Consider the following 27,662-nt stretch of genomic DNA (forward strand, 5'->3'; position numbering starts at 1 on the left):
TTCAGGACGTGATCAATTTGCAGTGCAGAAAATAAAACAGAAATAAAGTCTTGCAGCGACGCTTCAATTTCAAAATAATTTGTTCTATTCAATCACACATGAGTGAATTCCTTAAGCCCTACACAATGTTAACATGGGGTTACAAGTAAAATAACCAAATATGCAAAGGTGAAAATTGTGGAAGTGCTTCAGCAACTAAAGATCGTGCTTCAGCACTGGCAATCATAACTTAAGGTTTTTCAAGGCTTATGTCTATGAATGTCGGATGCAGAAGTAAAAGAAAAAACGTGGAATCTGATTGAACAGCTTATTGAAACAGAGGATACCTTTATGAGTATTTGCCAATTCCATTGCCTTAGCTTTGAGTTCTTCCAGAAAAACATGAAAGATAACAGCTTCTGTTTACATAAGCAAGAAAAGCTGCTTTTGCATGTAGATTTCTGCAGTTTCCTATTAAACTCTAATTTGTCATAAGAATATTAGTTTAAAATTTGCTTGCGAAATTGGTTTCATGCAAAAGTTTTAGTCAATACATTGGCATCCAGGGAACATTGCAAGGTGTTAGATCGCAAGCTAACTTTGTTGATGTGCTGATTTAGATGGTTTCCCAAGCGAACTGTTCCGATGTCTGGTATCGGTTGTTTCGTCAGGACTATTAAATGCAGTTTTGCTTTTTTAGCTCTCAACCCGTATTGACATTTTTTAAACAGAACAAACCATATTGTATTGACAATACAAAGCAGTGCAGTTTAGCATTGAGATGTAATTCCACTCTATTCAGCTGGTATTAATTTGGCATGGAGCATATAGAGTGGCTGGCTACGGCATCAAAAACCACTGAGTTGCCATTTTCAAACGTAAGAAAGGTGACTTGTGGTTCATGAAATTTTCATTTCTTAAATTTGAATTTTCTTATTTCCAGTTGTTAAAGTATATGGCTTGGCATGTGTTCGTACTTCATTGATCAATAATTCATCGCGCCAACTGCTTTCATATATTGCCAACTGAAGTAGTGATCTTTTTATGGTCGTTGTGTGCTTTGTTTCGTCATACACGTTGTCAAAGATGCATGTCGCAGTTTTTAGAAGCAAGCTCTGTGGTTTAGTCGATTCAATTCCTGAGTGACCTGAATTTGCTTCTTAGCAAGTCTAAAGTTTCGAAAGGAGTGATTACTATGGTCTGGAATTGGGACTCCATTAACAAAATTATTAAAGATGATTGCCGTTAATGATTCACAGGAAACTAAGTCAGATGTATCTTTGAATTTATCGCAGTCGACCCAGCCACCCTGGAAATTATCAAGCGAACTCAAGTGCTCCTTGTACGTTTTATACACACTAATCAGTTCATTTGGAATCAGTGGAAACATTGCAGTTTGCTACATTATCGGAATTAAGAAAAAGCGAAAAAGAAGATTCGATATTCTATTGATTTCTCTAGCTTTTGCAGATTTGCTTGCATTGATATCGGGATCTGTAACAATGATAGGTGATTTAGCTGGAGATTTGAGTCATTGGTATTTTGGGTCGTTTCTTTGTAAACTGTTGCCATCAATCGCTCCCGTCACGCTGTTTGTGTCGTCATGGACTTTGGTGGTTATTTCATTCGATCGTTACCAGTATGTTGAATTTAGCATACTTACATTACTATATTACATTTACAGCTTAGTGCGTTATGTCTCTATTTTATTCTTTTTTTTGTAGGAAAAACACTGACTTTCAAAAGATTTTAAATCTGTAGTAATGAGCTATAATTTTAGAGGTTTTCAATTTCATTGCACTTTCAAGTACTTTAGGCAAAGAGGCCAAATAATATATAAGCAAATGAAAAGTCAAAGTAAAATATTGCACAAGACTAATAATCTTAGTAACTGTCTTTTTTTATCCCTTTTATATATGAGTAACAGTCCTTTTAAGGTCGTCACACATTACTGGTAACACCGGCAACATTGCTTCGGTATTTATTGTTCTGCCACGATTTATTTGTCTGTTAAAGCAATTTCCTTGCCATCGCAGAGTCATGCGCAGACGACGACGCGCTGAGTTGTCGCTGCGAGTCATTGCACTGCAGTTAGCTGTCGTCTGGATCTTGGCTGTTTCGATGACATTTCCGTACATGGTTGGGTCACAATACGAGAATTCCCAATGTTTAACTGTACCGTTATGGCCTCCGCATCCCTGGGTCATGTACGTTGGATTTTGGATCATCACCGGCTGGGGAGTTCCTCTACTTATGATAGGTATCTTTTACTGCTTAGTTCTTCGATCGCTTTCCAATGGACTCTCCGAAGGATGCCATTTAACCATTCTGCAAAAGAGGCTCAAGCGTAATAAAGACATTTTATCAATGTTTATCGTCATCGTTTGTGTCTTCTTCTTGTTGACAACGCCGTATGCTGCGTTTTACTTCTCCGCCACTTATTTGATGCTGTTGAGGCCGCAAAGCATCGATCATGGAACAGCTCAACAAGTCAATTACGCCCTGTTCACGCTGATGATGGTCAACTCCAGTATCAATCCAGTCATTTATGCAAAACTACATAAAGAGGTCAACATGTTTGTTGTAAGATGCTGGAAACGTTTCACAGACCAACTTCGTGCACTTTGCTGCCCTCTGTCAAGTCCAAAAATCGTTGTTTATGAGATGGCAGTTGAGAGAGGGAATGCAAAGAACCAGTCCAGCATGGTTTGAGAACTTCAACCTCCTGAGACTTTCTTTTCGTTTCATTTATATCATTTTAATTTTTATTTTGTAATATTTACACACAATTCTCCTTCAGCTCTTTTTAGTATAATATAATTTGAAATTTATTTTCGTTATGGGTGGGGTAGTTTGATATCTAAGACCTAGTTGTAAATTTTGCATTACGTAAGTTGTGTATCATTGCCAACTAGATCTTTGATAACAAAACAATTAATAATCCGGTTTGGCAGATCTAGTTGGGTGATTTTAATTTAAAAACACAAGCCACTGGTTTATTATCAGCTGAAATATATTTTTTTTAAATTAAACGTTTGCAACATATGGACTTGGTTGATTTTCAAAAAGCATGCCAATTACCTACAGAAATTTGCTGCAATATCCAACGATATCAAAATTCTTTCGACCATGCCAAGGAATTGAAACCTGCAATTCTCTGTAATTTATTGAATACTGTAAATAATGGAATATATCTACCAGCACATCTAAATCAAAATGTCGGATATTTTTAAAGGAAATGCAAGGAGACCTTCTTCCGTTGATAATGTTCCACTTGAAAATGTTGATACATTGACATGACCATGACATATCTAAGCATTTCAATAACCTTTATCTGCTTACATCTATGACATCTAATGATACTATCGTCTCACGAGAGCCCAACTGTGTTAAGTTTACTTTAATCAGCCTGATCAATCCAAAACGCCTTTATACCAACCCTTTTGAAATCATCAACTAAACAGATAACTTTCTTGTTAGGCCGAACTATGTAGACATTCATTCAGCACCGAAAGAAGTTCTGAGGTTTGCGATTTTAGAAACAAATGTTACTTTTGCCTGCCAATTATCATAGAAACCAAATCAAATACAAGAGATAACAAAACTACATATAATGAGCTGATTACACTCGACGGAGAAGATTATACTGCTGTTTATTCCAGACATTGTTGGGTTATTCAACCGGTCACAGGGTTTTCCTTAGGTAAAGTTTTTCGACAGCTTTCCACCCTGCTTTTTGCTAAGAGGCTTAGTCGGGGTATCAAAATTTCTCCTGGTTATTATCTGCACGGCTCGGTTTGACAGTTTTTCTTGCTTTTCTTTCAATAAGTAACACGTAATTAAGTTATGTTTACTTGTTTCAGTTGTTAATATTTATCAATTTGCTGCAATATTATGGCATAATTTGATGAATATTGTATCACTTCATTAAAATAGTTTATGTAAATAGTTTGTTAGGAATACTACAGTGTTACAAATTGAACAATACTGAGTAGCCAAAATATTGCAGTGATAGGATTTTGCAATGATCAATGCGAAGACTGAAACAAAACAGTATGATACTGCAAATCTGTGCTCGAGAGAGTGGATTTCAACTTTCTAGATACGTTTTCCAGAGCTCTCTCTCATGGGCACTTTTCTACGTTATTACTACCTGTACATCACAAGTGGGAGGGAGTAGCTGTGTATTTAACTGTAAAAGATGCGTACAAATGTGATTGTTAGCAGTGAATGAAGTTTCTCATGGCGGTTTATTAACGATGATGATTGCCTAACAGAAGTTGCAGATTAAATATGCGGTAAAAAAGAACATAAGGAAACAAATCAGAAATGGATGACAGAAGAAATCCTAGATATTATGGAAGAAAGAAGATTTGCAAAAAATGACACAACAAGATATAAAGTATTATCCAAAATAATTAACAAAAGATGCAGGAAAGCTAAAGAACAGCACTATGATGAAAAATGTAAGGAGATCAAACTTCTAGACAATTCACACAATCTAATCACGTATCAAAAAATCAAAGACCTTAAATTTGTCCTAATGAAATTTTTTTAATATCTGATATCAAGTATGGTTCTTTTCATTTTGTACATTTTCATGTTGTAGAGATGAAAATAAGAAAGATCACTGAAGCAAACCCTATTGCGTAAAAGATCACTGAAGCAAACCCTATTGCGTAAAACTTTAAGAGGCAACTAAGGCAAAAAGTGACCAATAAAACGCAAACAGATCAAAATGTCATAAAAATACAATAATCTCTTCAGGCCCGCTTTTAGTGTGTTGGGGCCCTGTGCCCAAAGTTGATTGGGGCCCCTTAAAATTTACCAACAAATTTGTTTCACATTCACTGCACAGTACTTGGCTAAACATAATCAACCAACTATAAAACACGAATAAACTTGTATCCATTGCGCATTTCAGTACATTCCCAATAAAACTGCCTAACTGCTGGAAACTTTTCGATGGGGTCTAGAACTGCCAGGACATCAAAATCTGCTGCCATTAAACATAAAGAAACAATGCGCTACTGTGACATTGTGGACCTTGGCTCACACTCTTTTTACTTACCCTTTTCAGCAAGGTGAAATATTTTTCACCGGGGAAACATCTGTATAGCAAATTGAGCAACAAACTAAGGGCAGTCATTGCATTGGGGGAAGCTTCAACCAGGACAAGCGAAAGTTTAAAAAGCCCTGGGGTAAAAACAAAATATGAGGCCCCCTGCGAGCGGAGCAAGCTGAAAATTGACCACGTCCTTTATCCCATTCTGAAAATGGAATTCGTTACTTTACGAGGCCCCCTAGATAGAAATCAAGAGCACTTGAAAGGCTTTTAAAACTTTGCACGGTGCCCACTGAATCGAAGAATTTTAGGGGGCCCATAGGTAAATGCGTCATTGAGATTCTTAGTTACTTTTCTTGGAAGATTAAGCAAATCAAAAAATATACGCCTCTAAGAGAGCTCATCGGCATTATTTGAAATGACATTTTTAAAATTTTGAAATAACCTCAGCTGTATATTCTACTATTTATCCTTTAAGAAGACACCGGTTTTCTTGCTGAGCTATTTCAATTCAAAGTTTAGCATTTTGTACAAAAGAAAATAAAAGTTGTCAGCGTTGATAGTGCAGTTCACCTTTCTTTATTTACAATTTGGTACCCTATCTAGCTATGCATGCAAGCTAATTAAAACCAACTTATTTAAATTACCAACGCTAAATATAATATAAATCAAATATAACCGATGCTGCTAACATATTCCTTGCAAAGATTACAAGTACAATTAAACGATGTAAATTCTGAGATTTTTTTTTGAATATTGATAAAGTAGGGGTAGTACTTTATCTCATTTGGAATTGAGTTCTATATTTGGCTTAATCTGTATGATACGGTATAAAATCCATATATTTTGTAATGTGGCCCCGCTGTTTTGAATTGGGAGTTTCTTAAGTAATATGGGCATTCATTTATAGAAAATATTTCATCCATAAAAGGTGGATTCAATCCGTTAAATGTTTTGTAAATTTCTATCGCAAGATATTGTAAATTTTTCTTATGAGAAGTTATTGTTTTATTCTTTATTAAAAGTTGTTCAAAAGTTGATTCACAATCATCATGAGCTATTCTCATTGCTCTTTCATGAATCCGGTTTATTCGATTTTTACTTTTCCTACTGCAAAACATCCAAATAAGAGGACAATAATTAAAATATGATAATATGAACGTTTTCATTAAAAAATTCGCTTAGATTCGTCCATATACGAAGCAATCCTGGCTAGAGCGTTTACCTTTTTCCCAGCTTCTTTACAAAAAACTTTAATATGTTCTTCTAATCTAAGTTGATGGTCTAGTGTTACTTCCAAAAGTTTAACATTCTTACTTTCTATTATGCTAGAACCATTTATTTGAATTTTAGATTCCTCTAAATTGGATCGATTGGCTTTAAATGTTATAAGCTTGCTTTTATCGCCATTGAGCACCAACAAATTTTCATAAAACCATTTATTAAGAATAGCTGCTTCCGATTCTAAGTCGTCAGTTAGTTCATTCATATCAGTACTTGACAGCCAAATTGTATTATCATCTGCATAGTTGCATAAGTTGCTTTTGTTCAAATGCAGCAAAATATCATTTATGTAAATATTGAAAAGCAAAGGGCCTAAGACTGATCCTTGAGGAGTTCCTTGCTTTGTTTCCATCCATTCACTAAATTCTGAGTTTATTTTTACTCGTCGTACTCTTTAATCTAGATAACTATACATAAATTCCATTGCGTTGTCGCTAAAGCCATAAGATTTCAATTTGGCTAGTAGAAGTATATGGGGTAAAAAATCAAATGCTTTTGATAAATCCATATGCACTGTACCAGCCACATCTTTTTTATCCAGGCACTTTTTTTCAGACCTTTAATAAGTCGTAATAAAGCATGTTGTGTGCTATAACCTTTTCTGAATCCACAAAGCAAAGGGAATAGTTTAACAATGATGTAATTGTAGATTTGATTGAACATTATTCTCTCAAAAACCTTTGAAGCTGAGGGGAGCACACTTATTGGTCTATAATTCTCTTTACTAGTTGAATCTCCTTTTTTGAAAATAGGGCACACATTAGCCATTTTCATAAGAAAGGGAAACGTTTTATCAGAAATAGATCGATTGAATATTTCAGCTAGTGGTCCAGAGACAACGTCTATTGCCATTCTAAGAACTTTTAGGAGGATGTTATCGGCTCCTGTTGATTTGTCCTCCTTTGGGTTGTAAATTATCTCTCTTACCTCATTTGAAGTTACATTTTCAAAGTTAAACTTAGAAAATTGATCAAACGTTTCCTTGATTTTTAAAATACTACGGTGGTTTTTATAGCATTTCAATTGATCTAATATGGACGAAACTGCCCCTTCGTCAGACGTCTGTTGCACATTATCAGATAAAGGTCGGGCGATATTGAGGCTTTCAGTAATATTTACGAAGTGATTATTCAACGTCTGTGCAACTATTTTGCTGTAAGACAGGATTTCGTCGTTCTCTATCAGTATGATTTTATTTGCCTTTGCATTTTTATCATTTAATAAAGGCTGGATAGTTTTCCAGAATTTTTTAGTATCGTTGACGAATTTAACATCTAAATTTTCGAAATATCTTCTTTTAGTGCGTCTAATTAATTTAACACATCTATTTCTGACTTTTTTGTACCTCTCCCTATTAGAAACTGTTTTATTTTTGTTGAGCTCTCTTTTTGCCTTAGATCTCAGCATTATCAATTTTCTTTTATCTTTATTCATCAAAAGGCGCATTGTTTGCTCTTACTAATTTTTTCTTCGGAGGGGCATGTTTATCGAGAATCGAAATCAGAGTTTGATTGAAAACATCATACGATACATTTTCTTTAGGTATTTTAGCTAAATTAAATTGAAGATCCTCGTTAAATTGATCGGTAGAAAAAGTTTTATGGCATCTGTATGAAATAGAAATGGGTTCAGATTTTACGAATTCAGTTTTTAGTACAGTATAGGTTAGCTTATGGTGGTCAGACAAACCTGTCTCATATGTATCTGTATTTATATAGCTGTATTTCTTGTTTGTTAAGATCAAGTCATAGCATTTTGGCGGATTACTTTTGCAGCATGTTGGCTCTTTCATCAGATTATATAGATCATAGTTTCCCATAAAATTTTCTATGTTAGAAGAACCAGGTTCCATATTAAAGTCCCCAAGTATTAGAATTCTTTCATAGCTTCGTGAATAGAAATCCAATAACTTACCTAATTCATCAAAAAAATAGATGCCATTTTGGTTTGGAGGGTGATAGATTCCAATAATTATCCATTTTTGTTTTTTAAAATTACCTTGATAGTGCAAGGTAAAGATTCTCGTAATTGTTATTTTTTTCACCTCGATCTTTATGTCTATATCTTTGTCATCATTTTTACTGAATTTGTTCATTAAAGTGCCACTTATTAAGGCTTTATCTCACATCTATTATCAGTAAAGCCGGGGTGCTGGATGCTAATTTGATAGGGTTAGGGTTAATAGTGTAGGTTTGATAGGCTTAGGGCAATGAGGTGAATAGATTAGGGTCAATTTGTTTACATTACACGCTTTATTTCGTTTTATGTCCGTTTTCCCCCGAGAATTTATCGCTCAAAAGGGAGGCGCAGCATTTTAGACTCAAGTTTTTTTCAATGTTTTCGGTGAAAGTATATACAGTGTTAAGAAATTGCAAATTTTCAGTGGGAAGGATGGAAGAGCAGTTCTGTTATTCATTTTTACATTATCACTTGCTAAATGCCCTTTTCAGTGATTTAGATTCTCAAATTTTTTCTGGTTCAGAAGGGACCTCATCATGTTGCCTTTTAGACAGTCTTGGACGGTCTTATCTTCTTCAGACTGTTGCTTAGTTAATGGTGCACATTTAAATTTTAATACCTAAAATGTGTATTATATCAATTCTTATTCTTCTAGTCACGGATAAGTTCTAGCATTTATAGTTGATAAGGGTTTTTATACCCTGGGTACCAGACTCACTATATAAAATAATATGTTATTTCATATATAGTGAGTCTGGTACCCAGGGGAGGGTTTTAATAGTAAGATTTTATATTTCACATTTGTAAAAGAGTTCTTTCGTCAATAAAGAGTGAAAAGCTCGAAAGTGAGTAGCAACGCCATAAACCAATTCAAAAAGCAACTTTGTAGCTAAATTCAAATGCAGGTTAATGTATGGTGCAGATTGGGACGTAAGTCATCTCCTGTAACCACTTTGATGACAGCCCCCTCCAATGATCGCAATCCTTGAAAGAGCACCCTAAAAAGCCGAGGTTAAAAGCACACATTGGGTTTACTGACACAAAATTACCTTTGAGGATTTGGAAGTCGTCTTATAATGGTATTTCAAATTGCAGTCATACTTACATTACAATTTGTATGAAAATATGAGTCGAGTCATCGCAGTAAATAAAAGAATTTTCCTCGGGCCTTTTTCTACCCGAGCTTTCCTTTAAACATCTTCTTGTTGCTACAAGCTAAAAAAGCTCTATGCCTGACAAGCCCAAACTATCAGATCAGATCTTTAAAATGCAGCTTTTTATCTCTATTTCAAGATCAAGGAAGCTTATCTGCTAGCTTTTGATTTGGCTCTCCAGATCCCGTTGATTATGCACACTGATTCTTAACTGAAGTATCTTTCTACTAAAAAGGGCAGTGAACCTTTAGTCTCTCCTTTCGTATTTCCTTTCCAAACTTTGCTGCCATCAAAGGGATGTGCCGACTAGTTGGCATGGGGGGGGGGCGTCACGGCCCCCCAATGCCTGCAAAACTCTAAGAAAGTTGGTCATGCAGCGGAGACCTTAGCGTTAATTATAATTATAAAGTTTGACCAAACGTCAACTCGTAATTCATTGATTTTGTTGGTCATGGTCGGTCATATTCATCTTTATTTTTGGTAATATTGCAAATAACTTGCCATAACTAACGGCTATAAGATGCAGTCGATTGAACATTTCAAACTCTTAACTTACTATTTCGCAGAGTCAGCGAAACAGCGAGGACCATAGCCCCCACTTTTCTGCAGAGCAAAATAAAAGGTTTTATGAAAAGGGGAAGAAATGTAAGATATACAGGGACAAAGCAATACGACGACGAGAATCCAATGTCACGAGATAGAATTTTCAAAATAAATTAAATTTGAAGAATATACTAATATTTCGCCCAGGCATACAGGGCTTCATCAGAGTAAATGAAACGAACGAGTGAATGGATTTGAAATGTGAGATGGTGGTGCCGGATTGGTGGATGTTGAATGGTGTGAATGCAGCGCAGTGGAGAAAAAATGGGATGATGGAAGTGGGGGAGGAAAGGGTGGTGGGTGATGTAAGGGGATGTTGGTGGTGCTATGGAGATTGATGCAATGGGATGGTAATGATGACTGAGAATATATATATAAAAATAAGAAATAATAATTATTGTGATGGAACTGAGAATAATGGAATGTTGATGATGGTAATAGTGGTGATGAAGATTATAATAGGTAGGGAAAATATGGTGTGGGTTGTGAGGGCAGCGTGATAGGTGATAAGTTGTTTTGTAAAGTTAACGGTCGGTAGTTCTGTTCATGCCGTTGGGGGTGAGGGTGTTCGCCAGGCAAATGAGATATTGCTCCTTAGCTCGATGAACACTCTCTCGTTTGTCATTAAGTTTAAGTAGTGGAATGAAGCCTACCATTCTGCAAGTAATTTTGCCAAGTCTTCCCTAAAAAATGCCCTTACTTCTAGCTTGGTTACGATGTTCCATAAAGTATAGATATAAAGTTGAACATTAGAATTCGGTCGAAGAAATCCGTCATTGTCCAAGTTGTACAGGCCACTAGACACTGGGGGAAGGGGGAAAATACCCCCAATAATGTGCAAAAATTGTGTTTGAAGCAGGGGCGGACTGGCTCCAAATTTAGGGCCCGGGCAAATTCGTCAAGAAAGGGGCACCGAAATTCAGATTAAGTTTTACGGGTATCCTTTGTGGCAACATTTTTAAGGCTGGCCTAAAAGGCTATTGGAATATTGCTTTTAGTTTTCCTTAATTTACACCACATAACTTAAGAAACGCCAGATTCATCACAGTGGAGCCACATTAAAAAAGAAATGGATTTAATACCGTACCATACAAATGTAGCCAAATATGGGACTCAGTTCCAAACGAAACGAAATACGTATGCAACATATGTTATACTCAATTTACATTATATCTAACTCTAAATAAATAAAGAAAGAAAAAAACCAGGGATGTAGGCATTGGCGTAAAAGATTAACATGGGGGTTCTACAATCCATTATTTGAGTATTGTGATGTAGGCTAAGAGGAAAGAGAAAATCATGCCATTGTTGGGGAAAAGTTATCGTTTTCTAGCTAAATGACTTTTTAGTAAACGAATTGGGAGAAGAATGTAGTAAAGAAGATTTAACGGCAGGTTTTGATCGAGAATTCATTTTTTCTATAGTTTATGAATTTTTAGGGTATAATCTGGCTGCATTACGCGTCGCTGTAGTGTTCTACTAAACTTTCGATTGGTGGATGGCTAAACCCCTAAAACATAAAAGTCCGCAAGGAAATAGTGTCATCCAACAGAGCAAATTATGGGCCTACTGGAATGTCTCAATTATTCAAGTAAAGCTTGATATGTAATTTTCCAGTCAAAGCACATTGGGGGTTGATAGTTTCTCCGATCATTAGTTGAGCAGCCAGGTTAATTGATTGGTTGAGCAGCAGTCAAGATGAAAACATCAGTAGAATAGGCAGGGCTGGCGTGTTTAGATTGCTCCGGGGTTTACTAGAGGTCATCGGCATGGTTAGGAATTTTGGCTGAATTCAAGAAAAAGTTTGGAAATATGACATTTTAGAGATTGAGCAGAAAATGCATCTAAAATATTTACAACTAAACATAAATTTTGACTAAAGGAGGATCCTAGGCAATGCCTGTTAGGTTTCTTTTAAAATAATCCCCATGGTTCAAAGGTTTGATTTTGACATAACAATCGGAAGGAAGTTGGAGTTGGTTTTATAATAAACTTTAAGCGTTTAACAACGCATGACTACGAGGAACAACATTCTAACAACGAGGAATGAGTTGCAAAAGGTGCAAGCGATGCAAATGTGGAGAGTCAGAATCAAAGCAACTGACTCTAGGATAATCTGAACTGAAACAAAACAAAACTGGGCAAAAATAGAAGGAATTGGAAAATGGGTTGGAAGTACAACAAAAACAAGCAATTTCTTAGAAATGTTCTGCGAAGATTTCCTTCTCAGATGAGCATGTAGAAAAGGCTACAGCTTTAGCTTTCTCTTCCTTGCACCCTTATTTGTGGCTAAAGATGACAGTTTTTGACCAGTGAAATGTGTTCGCGTAAAACCAATATCCTTAAATTTTTCAAGTAATTCTATGAAATGATGTCCCTGATGATAATTTGTTGACAACTACCGACAAACCACCAAGATCATAATCTCAACTAATAGCGACAAGCGCAACATTTCCGACATACAATGCCTGCCAAAAGTCTTGGAACACTGACATCAATTTCCAAGGTCAAAACCAATCATCCCCCTCTCCCCCACGGAACAATGTTGGTTTACTATCAAACGGGTTAGGATTTTAGGAAGCACTTTCTTTTGCCCTTCTTTTATGATATTTCTCTGAATCATCAACATTGTTTGAGGGGGAAGGGGGAGGAATAAGCAATTTTTTTTCATGAAAGGAATGAAAGATATCAAGTGCAGCGTAAATTTGTGGGTTTTTCAAGTACTTTTGGCAGGCATTGTACATAACTTTAAGCAAATTTCTAAATGCAACAATAAAAAACCCTGTATAACCTGTAGAAGACAGTTGCTAAATATTCTCAGTAAGATATCTTCAAAAGTAGAGAGTCATTCTATTCTTTGTTTAGATGTCGAACTATGACTACATTTCTATGAGTATAAAGCTTGTAATGCATCTTAGTCTTCCAGTTGCATCTCGTCGCCTTTTCTTGTTGAGTTTACAATGGCAGATATGTGATGGAAGGGAGCGAAAATTTTGTGCCAGCTTTCTATGCGTTTGTAATAGTGATAGTTTGGTTTTCGTTTGTTTTGCATCCTGTAACCTTAGTAATTTTATCACCATTTGCACATTCGATTGTTTATAATTCCTTTTGTTATCTAATTGTACCTTTAGATTCATTAACTATTTCTTTTGGTATTTTTAGTATCATTATTCAGTTTATGTAATTAATCTTGGGAGTAATATATTTTGTATTCACTATTATTATGTAAATTTACGTAGCTATGTAGCATTACAATTAGTTCTTGTTTAGATATATTTTGGGCGTGTTACATTTAGAGTTGGAGTTGGAGTTGGAGTTGGAGATGGAATTACGGTTAAGAGCGATTAGGTTAAGTTTTGATATTTTGTATATTTAGGTTCTCGACGTTTCACTTATGTGGCAAGATGCTTGTAAAAGATCTTGTCGACATGAGCTATGCTTTTTTATAGAATACGTATTGATATTGATGGAATCGCGCGGGACGATTATTGTGGATCATTTTGGCTTATTTGATATGTTTGAGAGGACAGTGCTTGAGAAAGACTGTGCCTGACATTAAGAGAACGAATCGACGTTACGGGACAACCGTAGAGAAACATTATATTTATAGAACCTTTTATCGCGGAAAGATCGTTTGATCTGAAGAAAGACGTTTCAACATTATCGTTGTGTCTATTTGTTTCATTTCTCATTGATGTAAGAACCATTTAGTCTTGATGATAACGATAGGGTGGATGCATTCGTTTGGCAAATAACCCTATTACACGTTACACGATTCTTGTCTGACCGAAGAACAAACAAGGAGGGGGCTGAGCCATCCGCTGTTTTGATGTATATTCTCAAATCTATCTGGTTGGCAATAAAGTAATCTACCTTTCTAGGAATTGAGTCAAAAATCTGTCATTTCCTTGCAAACATTGAAACTGACGGCCGGAAGAGAATTTTTTGCGATTTTGGAACTCCCATTAAGTACCGTCTTATTGCATTAGGAACAGCGAGCCCTGAGCCCAGAATACTGCGTGCTTACGTGGGGCCCCAAATTTAGGAAAATGTCTTTTTCAGTACTTAGATACCTCAAAGTGATATTTTTATCGAGAGAGTCTAGGTGTAATGGCAAGAGAAGGGGGCCCCTACCATACAATACAAAGCCAGTTCGAGGTAAAATGAAGATATGTGGGAGGGCAATGATTGTGGGAGGGCCCACCGGGCGATCGCCCGGTAGCCCGACCGGCCAGTCCGCCCCTGGTTTGAAGATATTATAAACGCAGCTCGATCTGACAGTATTACGTAAGGCAGGTATAGAAAAAGCTATACTTCTATCCATGCCCCCCCCCCCCCTGTTCCAGTTTAGCTGTCTACGGGCCTGCAGTTGCACCATGAATTGCAAATTGGCTTAGGAAATAGATAAAAAAGATTAAGAATAGCTTGGTGCCAGCATAAAGTGATGAAGTTTTGTTTTTCTTTTGCCTAAACTTGGCTCGCAAGATCTATTTGTCAACTGAAAATTTTCCAAAAACATTGCCAACGTATGTCAACATTACAATAGATGAAACTATGGGACAAGTTGATAAAAGAAAGCTTGAAAATATTGCCTCAGATTTTCCTCCAGCCAAAATCATTTTAGATACAGTTTCTTGTCATTTTAGGATCCATATCTTCCTAAAATATTTCTTGTCGTCATCCATGGTGGCGGCCCTTCTTTGACCCTTACAGAACACACTACAATAATACATACATCGCTTCATTACACAGAAATTATTTTTCGCTGGTTAATAATTCGTTTTACTGATGATAGGTCTGGATGTTATCCAATAAATTATATTTGAGTTAGAAGTATTTTGAATTAGAGAAACTTCAAGGATTTAAAGATTTAGCATACGTTCCCCTAGGCATATTTGCCACGCAAGCCTTTTAAAATTCTTATAGGTTTAAGGAAAACTTGAATTATTGTTATGAGGAGCTCAAAGAAACTTTAGTCTATTTTTGCGGATTAACCTAAAATAGGTTTTCCTCAAAAACATGCTTATGGATTCCCCCAAAACGCGAAATCTACAACAATTTGTTTCTGCAAACTTAATTTCCTTTTCTACTTTCACGCTTTTATTTGCTCTAACTTTGTTATCATTAAGTGTGTATACGATAATACATTTACTTTTTAATATATTTTTTAAGTAGAAATAGTTGGTCAAAAAAGTGTAGTTGGTCACTTTTTTCTGAACGCCCCCCCCCCCCCCCCACCAAGCTAAATTGTCTAGGCACATCACTGTGCAATCACACCCTGATTTCCACATGAATCTTATTCAAGACCTATGGACGGATAGGTTTGCAATTTCGAAAACTTCTTTCAAAAAACATTCAAACAAACAAATTTTGGAGGATACCAGAATATATATTAAAGCTGAAGTAATTTTACCTCAATTAGTCTTAGACAATTTAACCAACTACGCAACGCAGGTATAGCCACAAATTCAGAAAACAGAGACTAGGAATTTCGGAGCATCGCGAAATTTAAGACAGACTCTCTGCTAAGCCGTTTCAATGTGCTTTTCAAACTTCTAAGAGTTCAAAACTTAGTGATAACTTTCGCACAAAACCAGATTTCAAAAACCAAATACATAGAAACATACAATAACAAATCCATGTAGAATTCGAAATCTCTCTTAATCCAAAACTCAGTTTTTTTCACAGGGTCTTTCAAAAGCACAAAGCACAGTTCAGCCTAAACAGGCTTGGCACCATTTCTGAACATTTTTGTACTTGTTCATAGCTGACCTGCTTGAAAAGTGACACACCCCACTTCATAAAGTAACGAAAATTAATTAATTGATATTCTAATATATGTATTCGTATTTACATAACAATTGTGAATACAAATAGTTATAACGTGAAAGACTAATTGTAGAAACTAAAAGTTGATAACCAAACCCTAGGGAGAAAAGTGTTGTACCAAATTGATTCAGACGCCGTATTAATCATGTATTAAATTGAGTCTATTTAATACGGCACATGAATAATATGCCGTCTGAACCAGGCCTAAAGGTGTGTAGTTAGATAGCCAAAGAAATTATAAACAATGCAAGATGAAAAAATTATGGATAACCTATGAAACAAGCAAGAAAGCAAAATGTGTTCAAACAAGCACTATCACACGTTATCATCAGGAACAGATGGGTCAGTGCTGACCCACCGTGGCACGCCCAATGGTCGTACGCCAGGTGTCTCTGTTTCTTGCGCTTCGTAGAAGACCAGACATTGACATTCCCAAGACCTCTTCAACATCATTTTCAAGTTTTCGCCGTGGTCTTTCTCTCCTTCGCTTGCCACTGACCATTCCAGAGAGAATGTCATTTCCTAAGCCTTCGCTTCTTGCGAACACGTTATAACATAAAGAAAATCAATCGTAACGTGCTCTTCTTCTTACTAATAATATAGTATGTCACTGGGGCCAGGAGCTGGAGCCTAATTTTCTTAAAGTAAAACTTTCATCCATTTTTAAAGAAAGTATTATTTGAGCAGTTTGTCAAGGTTGAGGCTGGCAAGTATGACGGCTTCTTGACTGCTGTCATCTGGAGGATTGGTTTCTTATAGACTGTTTTTATCTGAAAGAATTGTAAACTTCTTCTCTATACGTCAGGAGCATACATATTACATTTACTGCATCAAAGACGCTTAAAAAATTTGGAGATGGAAATTACCGGGAGGGAAGTTATATTATATCCTGTAGACCCCTAGAGATCCAAATTTTCTCACCAATCGTTGCTCCTACGCTGCAGCAGCCATTGTTCGTCGAACAAGTTGCTAGCGCAGGCGCAGCAGGATGTGTACACTAGACAAATGGGCGAGAATTACACCCGCCCGGCCCGAGTAGAACGAGTAGAAAGTCTACTTCTTTGGATTTAGGCCAACAAATTGATAGTCCTTTCGAGTCCTTGTCTAGAACCAGATGTGATTTTACATATTTGCCACCGTTGCAGAAGCATCGCAAGGCAAAACCGGTAGTCGAAAGGCCTTGGCAGGGCCTCGGATGGACCTTGAAACCTATCGTTCCACTGTAACATCATCACAACTTTGCTCACACGATTTCCTGGATAGTAGGATTGCTCCGCACAACTGTGAAAATGGCATTTAGCAGAGAAACAAATTTGGGGTTTTACTTCATTTTTGGGATGTGTACATTTTTTATATGGTGTGACCTGAGTTTTTTCAGCGAATTATCAGAAAAGGGAGTATCGAATAACGTTACGAAATCAGGACGGCCCGTGGCAACGATCAAACTGCGAATGCAAGACCATTTCGCTCATTATTTGTATCTACCGTTCTGCAACTGGGTGGAAACTGCCTTTAAAATTTCTGAGATTCCTGGGGTAACTCCGAACCTAATTACGTTGATACATTTTGTATTTGCGATGATAGCAGGCCGATTTATGGCAGATGCAGACCTTTCATGGCGTCGTTTGGGGGCAATAATATTCGAAATGCGTAGCTGCTTAGATATATTAGATGGTGTAGTTTATAGGTCACAGTCGCATAGCACTAAATTCATGTCAGGACATGGGACTCTAGGATGGTATCTAGATTCTGGAGCAGATACACTTGGCTCACTGTTTTTTGCCGCAGGTGTTTATGTTTACTACAACAAATTTCCTCCTGTTAAAACGAAAGGCACCATTAAAGATATGAAGCTGAAAGATGAAGAGAGCGCCGTGAAGCTCTTGTCGGATGGATCAGCAGACGAGGACGAAGCATCCCATTCCAAGAGAAAGCGTTTTTCTAGGAAAGCCATCAATGTTACTATAACTTTGTATGCCATTCAGGTTTTCCTTCGAAGTGCTCTGTGGGACCACTTTCTTCAAGCATACAATGAATTGCTAGACAGACCAGTTGCTGGCGTTTCTCCCGTATGTATTTTTGTCTGAAGTGATAATATGCTATTTCTTTTATTTTTGATGAAGATATGTAAACAATTCTTATTTATTCTAGTCAGTCTCTGTAAACAGGTCAAGAGGCAATACACAAACAGGTCACACAGTAGCAGCTCTTACAAATCACCCTGCCCAACCCCTCTCTAAAAGACTTTTATTGGTGTATATTTGTGCAATTATTTAACATTCATAACTTTCTAAACAGATAACATTGCACAAGTGTTCAAGCGAAAATCTATTGCACAAGTTAACTCTGTTTGTGATTTGATTTATCTTTGCAAGTCTGATGTTGCGAAGGTCCAAGGCTTTTTGTGGGCTCTGACTGTATTTAAAAATGAAAAGCCCTGTGTATTTCCAAGTCCTCTCTGCACCTTTGACAACATTACAATAATAATGATAATATTAGCAGTATATTATTATTCTAAATTGGGTACTTCATTCATGAACTTATTCTCTTTGATTTCAGGCACTACAAGCCAAGATTTTGCACTACCACAGTACATGGCTAATGCTTTGGTCTTGGAAGATCTTCAGTGCAGATGCATTTTTGCATTATTCAATGGTCGCAACATTTTTCAATAAGCTTTGGGTTTGTCTTGCTCTGATTCATTTTTTTCCATTTAGATTAATTTTGGAAACATTTAGAAAATATTTGCAAAATTCTTGAATAATCCTCTCCATTAGCAATCTATCTTTTCTGACTCGTTTGAACTTCTGAGATTTTCAATTGATTTTTTTGTTTAGATTTTGGTTTTTGGCTTTAAAAATTTAAAAAACCAATATCTGATTTCATGCAAAACTATATATATATATGTTTGGTGTTTGATGCTGAAAGTAGCTTTTATCCCTATCTTTGTTTATCAAAACCTTTAGAATGTTGTATTGATCATAAAGTATCTTGAACGTTTTCTTTTTCAATAAGTTAGAATGGATTTTTTTCCCACTGGCCTTACCATATATGCATCATACTAGTAAAATGTATCAAATACTGTGAACCAGTTTCTATTTAATTCTTCTTTAAAATTAATGATCTTTATTTTTAGAGTTGGATGCGTTTTTGGGTGATATTAGGACCAGCAATATTGGCTGTACATTGTTTGATCGTACAGTTACATGTCATTCAGGTTCGTTTTTCTGAAATCCAAAAAGAATTGTACAATATTAAATGTTATTTGGGTAGAGTATTTTCCTGTTTAGAACCAAATTTTGAGGAGACTACACATTGCTTTTTAGTAATTATCAATTAAGTTTCAGCATAATTTTTCCTTAGAGGAATTCATGTTCCATTTTTTATTTTTGGTAGAATTGTTTCAGTATGTAGATTTGAATTTGTATTTTTACATAAAGTATTTTATCAACAATTTAAGTAATTTTTATAATGATACATTACAGTTTGAAATTCTTCAAAGTTTGTATTTATTTTTCTTTCCAGGTTCGCAGTTGGCTTGGTATATGAACTTGTGTTCAGCTTGGTTATGCAAAAAATAGTAACTTCAGTCTTGAATCTAATGAATTGTGCTAATTTTTTTTATTTAGCTGTCAGTTACGGTTTTTGTAATCAACATTTAATTAATGATTTTATTACTCACCGTAATCATAAGTCAGTGTGTGTTTTCATTCTTATTTTAAACATTTCATAAAAATTCAATAATCATAAAATATTGGTAAAAATTTGCCTGGCATTTTTTAGAATGCATTGCAATTAACATATTTAATTTAATTGATTGTATAGTTGTAACATATTTTATTGAAAGATAGTTGGTTTGTTGTTTTCTCTAATTTTGGTTGTTTCAAGAGCAAATATAAAGGGATTTTGAAACAACAGTGCATGTACACAAATTCTGGTTTTCACTGAAGAGTAATTTTCTCTGTCATTTATTTAAAATTATTTCAGTTTACCGGAAACTCTTTGCATGAGCAGAATGACCTCTGTGGATGATTTAAAAGTTATTTTTGGTTGAGCTCTTGAATTTAATGATATTATATTATTCAAGCCAGATAGAAAGGTAGTCAAATTCATTGTATGGTGAGTTTTAAGATGATATAATATGCACTCTACTCTTTCCCTGGTTTGTGACTGGCAATTTGAATGGCTTATTTGGGGGCAGCTGGCAATTTGAATGGCTAATTTGGGGCAGCTGAAAAATTTTAAACAATAATGACACCAGCTGAAATCCCATGAATTTTTCTTTTGAAAAATTTCAAGTTTATAGTTTGATTGATAAGAAAGCCAGAATAAATGGTAAAAATAAAACCAAGAGTGGATATGCAGATTGGATGGGAATCAAACTTCAGCAGTAATCACAATACTAAAGCCAACTTTTCTGCTTCAACTGTTGTGCTGGTGGGCTCCTTACTGTCTATTTTTACCAGGCAAACTAAAAATATAAATCATTTCCGTATCAAAACTTAAATCAGGGGTCGGCAACCCGCGGGCCACATGCAGCCCACAAGGTACTTTTATGTGGCCCGGAAGGTGCCTGTTAACCTGTAAATAATTTGGCCCAATGCACGAGTGTCGGCTCGGATTCAGTGATCCTAGATTCTTGTCTAGATTAGCATTCCCTGCAGTCATTACTAGTCACTCGACAAGCTGAACAGGAAGCTTCAAGGCCATGGTCAATTTGTGAATGTCATGTATGAACATGTTGTCATGTTCCTGCTTATGCAACATCTTTGGAAAACTAAGCTGAATCAAGGGAACTTGGTTCACTTTCTATCTTCAAATGGAGTTGATCGAGCTGCAGGGTACCAGAGAATTGAAACAGAAATATCATATCATCCAGTTTTATATGGAGTATTTCCATGGTGGATGATGGTTTATATCCAGGTCTGGTGCAGCATGCCAAGATGTGTTGCATGTTTGAAAGAACTAACCTTTGCGAAAGTCTCTTCTCAAAAATCAAGTTTCCAAAGAGTTGACTGCGATCTCAAATGACTGATCAGCACCTTGAAGGCAACTTGCGGCTGCCAACATCAACAATTCTGCCAAATTTTGAGAAGCTGGCCAAGGACATGCAACTTGCGTATTAGCTTCTTGTAATATACTGACCAGTGAACATGTACTTTACATCTATGTTTGTATTTACGCACAGCTTCCATGTTACAGTACATTTACTGGTAATACAATTTTATTGAATAGATTAGCAGTTAGGTAGAATTGGTATGTATTAAAATCACACTGTATTTTGAGTTGCGGCCCTCATATACATTTCAAAAATCAAATTTGGCCCGTTGTTTTATAAAGGTTGCCGACCCCTGACTTAAATCTTACTTCACAACTACAAAGCAGCTGTGGTTACGACAGGTATCACCTGAGCCCAGAGAAGTTATGAAGGGCATTTACAGTTAGCTATAGAGTTGGGTAGTCAGAATCATAATGGTAAACGGGGATCTGCTGGTGCATCTGGGGGCTGGGGGGCTTTTCTTCCTAGTCTCTTGGGCTTACTGCCTCTGCGGAGGAGCTTTTAACGACTTGTTGATTTAAACCACCAAAACAGAGGTGTTTTGCAGGTCACGTGACTTATATTACCCTTTACCAATAATGTAAAATTTTACCATATCTGGAAGAGTAAGGCCCCTTTCGTTCAAGAATACTTCAAACCTTTAAAGCGTTTGGAGAAAGCTGAATGTTCAATCCAGGCTCAAAACCTTATCCAGTCACAAACTTGCCAATAATATCAAATTTATTTTCATAATTCCTTGGCATTCATAGCAGCACCTACAACTAGCGTGACATTGGCATTTTACTTCATCTGTAAGTACAACAGATTCCTGTTTGTTGTGATAGAATCTGTCACTTTAACATTGATAGGCGGTAAATAGAGCATCACTTTTGTCTTGGACGATTCTTGAAGTAAACCTGCAATTCTTAGTTTCATTCTCCACTCAAAGAAAGATAAAACCACTTAGTCACCTGAATACGCATTCCTTAACATCATTTACGCAATGGACAAAGAGCGAAACGAAAATTCCAGCAACTCTACTTCCGTCTTGCTGCACTGGGTTTGAGCCGATTGCTCTTTCTTTGGGTTGATATATAAGTATTGATGAAGCTCTCACTCATGTCTTCAACATTTCGTTTCCTTGTTCGGTCTATTTTCATTTTGTTGCATAAGTTACCATTTTGCGGTTTATATTGAAGTTATCAGGGCCAAAAGTACTGTGAGAATTGTTTGTTTTTCTGATTTATAGGCCTGAAAGGCAATATATCACCAATTTCAGAGAGGGAGAGAGTGGTTTCAGCCAGTGGCGGCTCCAGCCCGGGATAAGTGGGAAAGACCAAAGAGAGTCCGGGATCACGTCCTTTAAGACCATGCTCTTTTCCCCGTGAGAAGAATTTTCTTCCTTAAAAAACACACCTTGTCTCCCAAGAATTGTCATTTAATTTACCGTTGGTAATGAACACTATTGCCTGAAACTCAATTTCCGCCAACTAGAAGTGAAGTTATAACAGCTTTGCCAATCTCTTGGTCCCAAATTAAAATAGAAGAGGAACATTAAGATTTTCATTTTCAATGACCAACCAGTAGTTTTATTTTAACCCAGCTTGGCCTTTCGGAGTTAAATGTGCACAGTAGTTGGAGATCAAGGAAAGGCCTAATAAACGAAATGAACTGCGAAAAGATCTAAACAAGGTTCTCTTCTCTTCTGGTTCTCTTCAGAGTTCGCTATATCGAGATTCCACTGTACTTACAAGACTCAATGCCGGATAAGATCAATCCCAGATCTTCCTTGTGATCTTGTGATGGCATGGGTGCAATGTAGATATTATTGAAATGGCTGAATATAAGATTTGCCTTTCTCCCAGGTAAGCCCAATATCCAATATCTGATGAATTTGACTTGAAGTAACCAGGAGAGATGAATAAAGAATCTTGAAACTTCATTTTTCCCATTTATGATAAAGGGTGATACAATAAGCCAATTCACGTAATAACCAGAAGACAAATTTCTCCGAAATAAGCAAAATTGCAACAAAATCACTTATCCAATAATTTTTATCGATGCCTAATCACAGAATGCAAGATTTCTACCACTAATCGTAGAGAGAAGCTTGCTTTTCATTTTTAATAAAAGGTGTCATAAGTCTCGTGGCCTAGAAAATCCCCCCTCCCCCTCCTTCGAATGATGTCCAAATGTGTTCTTGGTGATTGTCTATATGTTGTAAGTGTAATCTCAAATTAGATTGCCTTTTGCTGGTTTGAAACAACAAACCTCTGCAAATTTTACAGAAATTGTATACCTATAGTAATTTGTGAAAGTAGCTCTTTATGGAAATTGTATGAAAGACAAAGAGAAGGATTCCAGACATTGCAACTATTCCAGTCCTTTACTTTGCAAGAAACGCTTGCTACACAAGTCCCTGAGATTACGATTGACTCGGGCCAGTATAGCTTCCATCAGTCGAACTTCGCAACCTGCCGTTGGGTTCAAAGAAAGAACACTTTTCATTTGTTCGATCAGGGAGTTCTTTTTACTTGGGTAACAAAGATCGCCATTCGAATATGCTAATTTTTGCAGCAGTTACAGAAGTATCATAATGGAGGTAATAAGCGATCAGCCAGAAATTAAATTTGGAATTTTAAACGATGTATTTCTTCAGGGGCAAAATGTTGACTGTTGTATTTTCTTTCAAGGATACCAGTTTTCCGAAGACGACAAAATATCATTGTGGGGAAGCATTAGTGGAGAAGACGAAAAGTGTTTTTCCTATCAACTTGTCAAAGAAGGAGAGTTGTCTAGAGAGAGCGATGTAGAAGATACTTCTATGACATTTATTTTTCAAGGATACGAATTCAGCTCGGCACATATTGAGCGTTATAAATTTAAATACATGACAGCTGATTTAAGGATTCTAGCAGAAAGTAACTCATTTGCAATTGCAAAGGAAGATGCAAACGGTGATGGCGACGGCATCAGTAACAAGAAAGAAAATGTCACGGATTCGCTTGCTTCCAACGAAAGAGATACGGAAGAAGCTGTTAATGAAAAAATAAAACGTCTTGAGAGGGAATGCAAGTTGCTGAGAAAGGAGCTTTACCAGGCACATCAGGGAATGGAGTTACAGGTTTCTTGCAGCAAAGTTCTTCAGACAGATAAAAGGATGATTTCTGACAATTTAGAAGAAGAAAAGCGGCTGCGGGAGAGAGCTGAGTACACAGTGGAGAATCTGGAAAAGTGTTTGACAGAAAAGTTAGAGCATATCGACGTGCAGGATGTCAAAATAAAAGACCTCGAGAGAACAATCAGACTAGAAACTAGAATGCATGATGCTTTAAGGGAAGATTTTGACGGTCAAACGTCAAACAACGAAGAATGTTTCATGGAAAATGAGCAGCTGAAAATGAAACTTATTGAATTCAAAAAAGAGTATGTGCGCTTAAACAAGCTGAATGAGGATGAAAGAGAGCTATACAAGCACGAGTTCAACAAACAAGAAAAGGAAATGCTACTGATCAAGCACAGTATGCAGCAGAAGCTGGATAATTTTGCGACATCTCTACAAGATGCTGAGGAAAACAACAAAACTCTCGAAAAAAGGCTAACAATTGAGAAGGAACGGGCTTACACTTTGGAAAACAACCTTCGGGAAATATCGAAAGAATATGATGAACAGCTTGAATTGAAGGAATTTGAGATTGCAGAATTGAAAAAACAAATGGAAGAAGTCGAAGAGATCCTGTCTGTTGAGAGGGAGAAAAAAATGAACCTCACAAGGGACTATGAAAGCACTATCGAAGAATTGGAACGGAAACTTGCATCTGAGCTGAAAAGGGTCAATACGTTAACTTCAAAATGCAAAGAAATACAAAAAAGGGCCGGATTAGCAGAAGAAGAAGTTGATGTTCTTAAAGGAAGGCTGGAGAAGGCCGATAAGAAAATGAATGAAATGGAAGAACTTGTTAAAAAAAGCAAGTCAGAGCTTGAAATTCTACAGCAGACTGTTAGTGCGACCGACATGAGTACAATGAAACAGGAAGTCGATTCAAAATCATCAGCAAGTTGGGGCAAAGATGGGAAAACAGAACACAAGATACCTATGAACTACAGTGAAAAACCGCTGTCCAAAGGTGTCACAAAGCTTACGAAATCGAAAGACTTTACGACTACTGATTCGAGGTGTCGTTTGAGCAAAGAGAAAAATGCGAGCCAGCGAGACAGTGCGGGGAAAACAAAGAATTCGGGAACAAAAATTATGTTTAATTGTACTGAACCGAGAAGACGTTATTCAGGAAGGAGAAGAAATGACTTAGACAGCAACAATAATGACAACTGTTACTACTATGACAGAGACAGAGTGAGAACAAGTCAGAGAAACCCTTGCGACAAACCTGAACGACAGACTGGTCTATTGCGGCAACATCGCAACTCATTGCTTAGGGAGAATTCAAGGCTGCGTTATAGCATGAAGATGTTGAACCATGATTGCGCAATTCTCAACTACACCTTACAGCAAGTTATTGTAGAAGCCGAGCAAAAGCTGGAGTCTTTGTACTCACTCTACATGAGGAAAGAGTCAGAATGTGCGGCTTATGAGCAAATGCTTGCACCTGGTGGGATTATCAATAGCTACGATCCATATATGGTACCAAGCGACTATATGGAGACTTATCTGCCAGATGGAGCCTGCGTGCAAAGTGGAAATTATGAGCAGTACACCGATGGCTACTACGACTATTTTGGACCTAATGACACTTTGATGCAACAGCAAGGATATGCAATTGACGAATTTCAGTACCAACTGCAGCCTTATCAAATACCCAACCAGCCATTCAATCAAATGTACTTTGTGCCTCAGGTGTACTTTCCGCAACAGATACAATGTCTTGAGGCTCCTTTGCAGTTACAATGTGAAACTCAAGTCTTGTCAAATCAGCAAACCATGAATTGACTTAGAAAGAGAAGAGATAGTGAATCACAACAAAACTTTCCAAAACTTTCCAAAGCAAATCTTAGCATTTTTCACAAGTTTATCCTTATTTCTGCCAAGTTTGAATGGTGGTTTAGTTGAATCTTGTTATTTTGTTTTGAATTAACACCCACCAAAAGACGAGCATCTTATTTAATAAAAAATTTCGCGGCAAGAAATTTCACTGACATACATGACTTGATATTGAAGCTTTTTATCAAATACAAGAATCTAGCCTACATTTTTAAAGTCCTCTTGTCCTCTAGCAAGCAAAGTTAATGATATTTCTTTTTCCAAAAGTACCTTTAAGAACGAAAATTTTCAAATTGCTTAAGCGCAATAAAAAATTGCTAGTTGCTTTTCATAAACATTGTTTTTAAGGAAAATGGAAAATATTTCATCTTTCATTGGGAAATGAAACAAAATTGAATAGATTATATCCTTCTGGTAACTTCCTTTGTTTAACAGAAAATATCTATGACATGTTTTAACTATAGTTAATTAATTGTGTTGTGAATGAAGCAAAGACTAAAAGATAAGATTTGATTGACTGCCTTTAGTCATTTCTAAATTCTAAAGTAGGCATTTAACCACAATTTATATGTTCTTTAATTTCAAAATCATAAGAAACCATAATCGGGGCCTATGTCTTAAATTTCAACAATACAATCAATGGAAGGTATTTTTTACTGAAAAACAATAGGAACCATTTCACAGGCGATTGTGATTTGAAGGAAGCAGAGTCCAGAAAAATTGATGGCTCCACGGCTGGGAGCCGGAGGAAGGTTTGGCCTCTTCATGTCATATTTGAGGAATGTTAATAAGTAATTTCAAAAGAAATTGGTTATCAGGAATTTTTTTGCAAATACCAAAATTGAGGAAGATTTGTCAATTTTATGGAACCCTTGAAACAACCAATTTTCCAAGTTTATTCATGAATATTATTGGAAAGCTTTGTTCAAATTGGATATTTACTAAAAATGTTCCTAAAGCTAAAGCTCAATCTTCCAAATACCAGCTACTTCAAAGGCTTTACTCAGGACGTCTGTGAAAACTCAAATATCTTCAGCAAGGCAAGGGATACTTTGATACAAGGCAAGGAATAGCAAGAAAGTTCTTGAGGAAAGTGCTAAAATATAGATTTATGTTTCTCAAGCAAACACAGTTTCTAACAACCTGAGATTTATCAGTGATCTGAACATGGTGATAAACAGAGAATCCCACTACTTAACCAATCTGTATTTGAACATGAATTTAATGCAGAAAGATAGGAAAAGGGTGTTTCATTTGGTATCTTTCATCTTAAAATTTAGTTAAGAATGAATTGATAATGTATAAAATAAATTTCTTTTTGTGATGTGCTTTCTGTGACAAGAAATTAAATTTGGTGTATCTGTTGAGTGATCAGAACAGGGCATAAGTTTCTATAATTCTTCTAAATTAAACCTTGGTTACTTAATTTATGATAGTCTCAATTAGAATGTGTTCACTATTGTAAAAACTAATATTAAATAAACTATACAATACAACACAAAAATCAACCTATGTATAGAATGATACAAACTGCTCTCTAACATTTTTAAATTTAGAACTAGCTTTGGGAAAATAATGTGAGTTAGCAAGAAAGGCAGATGCTAGATGTATAACTATAAACCTTACATTGCAGATCTTTTAACAGAAAAGATTAAAATGACTTTCTTCGTGACAAAGTTTTTTGTTGGCGTTTAAAAATTAACGAAAACGTTAAGTCCATTAGGAAGAGGCTACCCATGATGATTGTTGTCA

The 27,662-nt window shown here is 36.2% G+C and overlaps 2 protein-coding genes and 1 long non-coding RNA gene across 5 annotated transcripts in view; 2 read left to right on the top strand and 1 right to left on the bottom strand.

Moving 5' to 3' along the window:
* Positions 1 to 27,662, bottom strand: part of LOC148959503 (uncharacterized) — a 228,097-nt gene that overhangs the window by 87,533 nt on the left and 112,902 nt on the right. The window lies entirely within an intron of this gene.
* Positions 30 to 7,210, top strand: LOC135688429 (neuromedin-K receptor). Of its 3 annotated transcripts, XM_065205281.2 has the most exons (4): positions 30 to 1,618; positions 2,016 to 2,685; positions 3,460 to 3,504; positions 4,257 to 7,210. In XM_065205281.2, exons 1-4 carry the CDS (start codon positions 1,215 to 1,217, stop codon positions 4,314 to 4,316), a joined length of 1,179 nt encoding a protein of 392 aa, XP_065061353.2. In that variant the 5' UTR covers positions 30 to 1,214; the 3' UTR covers positions 4,317 to 7,210. The 3 variants fall into 3 exon arrangements, with proteins under 3 accessions (XP_065061353.2, XP_065061347.2, XP_065061360.2); XM_065205275.2 differs by having other exon boundaries at positions 3,460 to 7,210; XM_065205288.2 differs by having other exon boundaries at positions 1,447 to 1,618; positions 1,996 to 2,685; positions 3,460 to 7,210.
* On the top strand, positions 16,854 to 19,905 carry LOC135689583 (ceramide phosphoethanolamine synthase). The gene is made up of 4 exons (XM_065206865.2): positions 16,854 to 17,942; positions 18,433 to 18,555; positions 19,010 to 19,090; positions 19,399 to 19,905. The coding sequence occupies exons 1-4, from the start codon at positions 17,163 to 17,165 to the stop codon at positions 19,420 to 19,422; spliced, it is 1,008 nt and encodes a 335-aa protein (XP_065062937.2). The 5' UTR covers positions 16,854 to 17,162; the 3' UTR covers positions 19,423 to 19,905.

This window comes from Rhopilema esculentum, chromosome 10 (genome assembly GCF_057945365.1).
Source record: "Rhopilema esculentum isolate cy_ngs chromosome 10, ASM5794536v1, whole genome shotgun sequence".
Classification (NCBI taxonomy): Eukaryota; Metazoa; Cnidaria; class Scyphozoa; order Rhizostomeae; family Rhizostomatidae; genus Rhopilema; species Rhopilema esculentum.

What these genes read in the sequence shown, in the direction of transcription:
- LOC135688429 (XM_065205275.2), top strand. Translation starts at nt 1,215, where the DNA reads ATGATTGCCGTTAATGATTCACAGGAAACTAAGTCAGATGTATCTTTG. An exon ending in ATTTCATTCGATCGTTACCA is followed by an intron (nt 1,619 to 2,015) that starts GTATGTTGAATT and finishes TTGCCATCGCAG; the next exon opens with AGTCATGCGCAGACGACGAC. An exon ending in CAAAGAACCAGTCCAGCATG is followed by an intron (nt 2,686 to 3,459) that starts GTTTGAGAACTT and finishes CTTTCTTGTTAG; the next exon opens with GCCGAACTATGTAGACATTC.
- LOC135689583 (XM_065206865.2), top strand. Translation starts at nt 17,163, where the DNA reads ATGGCATTTAGCAGAGAAACAAATTTGGGGTTTTACTTCATTTTTGGG. An exon ending in CATTTTTCAATAAGCTTTGG is followed by an intron (nt 18,556 to 19,009) that starts GTTTGTCTTGCT and finishes CTTTATTTTTAG; the next exon opens with AGTTGGATGCGTTTTTGGGT. An exon ending in TACAGTTACATGTCATTCAG is followed by an intron (nt 19,091 to 19,398) that starts GTTCGTTTTTCT and finishes TTTTCTTTCCAG; the next exon opens with GTTCGCAGTTGGCTTGGTAT.